This window comes from Charadrius vociferus, unplaced genomic scaffold, assembly GCF_000708025.1.
Source record: "Charadrius vociferus isolate BGI_N301 unplaced genomic scaffold, ASM70802v2 C15973565, whole genome shotgun sequence".
Classification (NCBI taxonomy): domain Eukaryota; kingdom Metazoa; phylum Chordata; class Aves; order Charadriiformes; family Charadriidae; genus Charadrius; species Charadrius vociferus.
In genome coordinates, this window is record NW_009660834.1 from 1 (window position 1) to 1,890 (window position 1,890).

The 1,890-nt window shown below is 41.6% G+C and overlaps 1 protein-coding gene across 1 annotated transcript; it reads right to left on the reverse strand.

Moving 5' to 3' along the window:
- On the reverse strand, positions 1-1,769 carry LOC104293774 (guanine nucleotide-binding protein subunit beta-4-like; the record flags this gene model as incomplete). The annotated part of the gene is made up of 2 exons (XM_009893301.1): positions 1-267; positions 1,544-1,769. Coding segments are annotated over 2 exons (333 nt in total), but the record flags the coding sequence as incomplete, so codon positions are not given.
- Between the last annotated feature and the right edge of the window lie 121 nt (positions 1,770-1,890).

A 1,890-nucleotide genomic window follows, 5' to 3' on the forward strand; every position in this document is an offset into this window, starting at 1 on the left:
TTTTTTTTTTTCTAGTTTACAGAAAGCCTTTTTGTGTAATAATCAGTGAATAGAAAAACTTCACCTGCAAATACAAGGTAGAAATGTTATTTCACAGCTATAGGCTGCAGCATTGATCTCTCCAGATCTCAAATGGAGAATGTACATGTTTGGCTCCCAGTTAATTCCAGATTCTGAGAAAACTGTCCCAAGACCCTGTAGCTACAGCCATGCCGTCATCAGTAACACCTAAACAGCTGACACGGTTGTCATGGCCAGCAAGGACACCTGGAAAAGAAAAAGCAATGAAAGTTAACATTCCCAGGATGTTGAGGACTTCAGCTGTCACTCTGCTCTCCCAGGTAAGTCTTCAAATTTGCTTAAAAAGACGTAATGCAAGATCTAATCATCCTTTTTCTTTACCCTGAAGAACTATGCACATCACAACAGCCATATCAAAAAAACTCAACAATGAGGTTTTTAAGAACACGTACACACAATATTGCCTCCATTTTTCTGTCTGCCCTTACAACTTTTCCTTCTTTCTGCCACAAAGACCTCCTCATCCCTAATCAGGCTCTCTACTGTTTGGTTGGTTTTGGTTTTTTTTGTACCCCTGTTTTCAGCAATGCTGTCCACAATTTCAACCATCAAGTACTTCCAAAATCAAATGTGATGTCTTCTGACAGGGCCCTGGATACAGGAACTGCCTTGAGTTTCCCATGTTTTGCAAACCCTGCGGATTAAAAATCCCCCATGTATTGTGTCAGGCTACTGTAAGAGCAGTGTGGTACCTGCCTCTTCCCACTTTGTTTTTGCTTTCCTTCTGCCCGCTCTTGCTCTTGTCTGCTCTCCCAAGGTCTGTTAAAACTCAGCCTGTGCGTGTCCCTTGAGGAAAAGGATACTTTTGCAGTCTGGACAGCGGAATAAAGGTTCAGAACTGAACCAGATCTGTCATTTAAACTACTGTACGAAGTGAGAAGGATGTAGCTATGCTATAAACATGCTCTCTATCCTGACAGAAGTGACTAATTCCATGACTAAAAGTGTCCACTTCCCCTCTCTCCCAACAGCAGGAAATTACAGTCCCCAAAGCAAAAGGACTACTGTGACTTACTACTAACTGAATTACTTCCTCTGATGGGTGCAAAAGTCAACGCAAAAGTGTAATTTGGTATTACTTAATTTCATAAAGTTCGACTAAATAAATTTTCCACGTAACGTAATTTTGGAGGCTGTTTCGTAGCCTCAAGAGCTGGTATCTTCCAGCACACAGATGTACAGTGGCCAAGAACAAGAGTATTTCACTGACTGGAGCATTTACTCCACACATCCTATCGATGAAACTGTAACGCAATGTAACAACTGGAAGATATAACCAAGTGCACTAAAATAAGAGGATGCCATTCCAAAAGAAAACAGTGCTAAAATGATGCAAGCAGATTCCGTAACATCAGCAATAGCATTGGCAATGACCTGGCTCTGCGTTTTGCACAGATTTTTAATATCCATCTTCTGCTGAGCAAATGGAAAACTTCAGCTCATTGCAGTTACGTGTACTCACCTGCTCTCTCCCCTTTCAGAGTATCCCACACATTGCAGTTGAAGTCATCGTAACCTGCTAGCAAGAGGCGACCGCTTTTTGAGAAGGCTACAGAAGTGATGCCGCAGATGATATTGTCGTGCGAATACATCATTAATTCCTGATCTGCACGCAGGTCAAAGAGTCGGCAAGTGGCATCATCAGATCCAGTGGCAAACGCGTGTCCATTAGGGAAGAACTGAAAGTTTTAATTAAGAGACAGGAGTTTGACACCGGCGAAATACATTGTTCATGCATTATTTCAAAAACCCCACAGGATTATTTTGCTAGGGTGACCAGATAAAGGCAGAATGATTTATCAAAAAAAA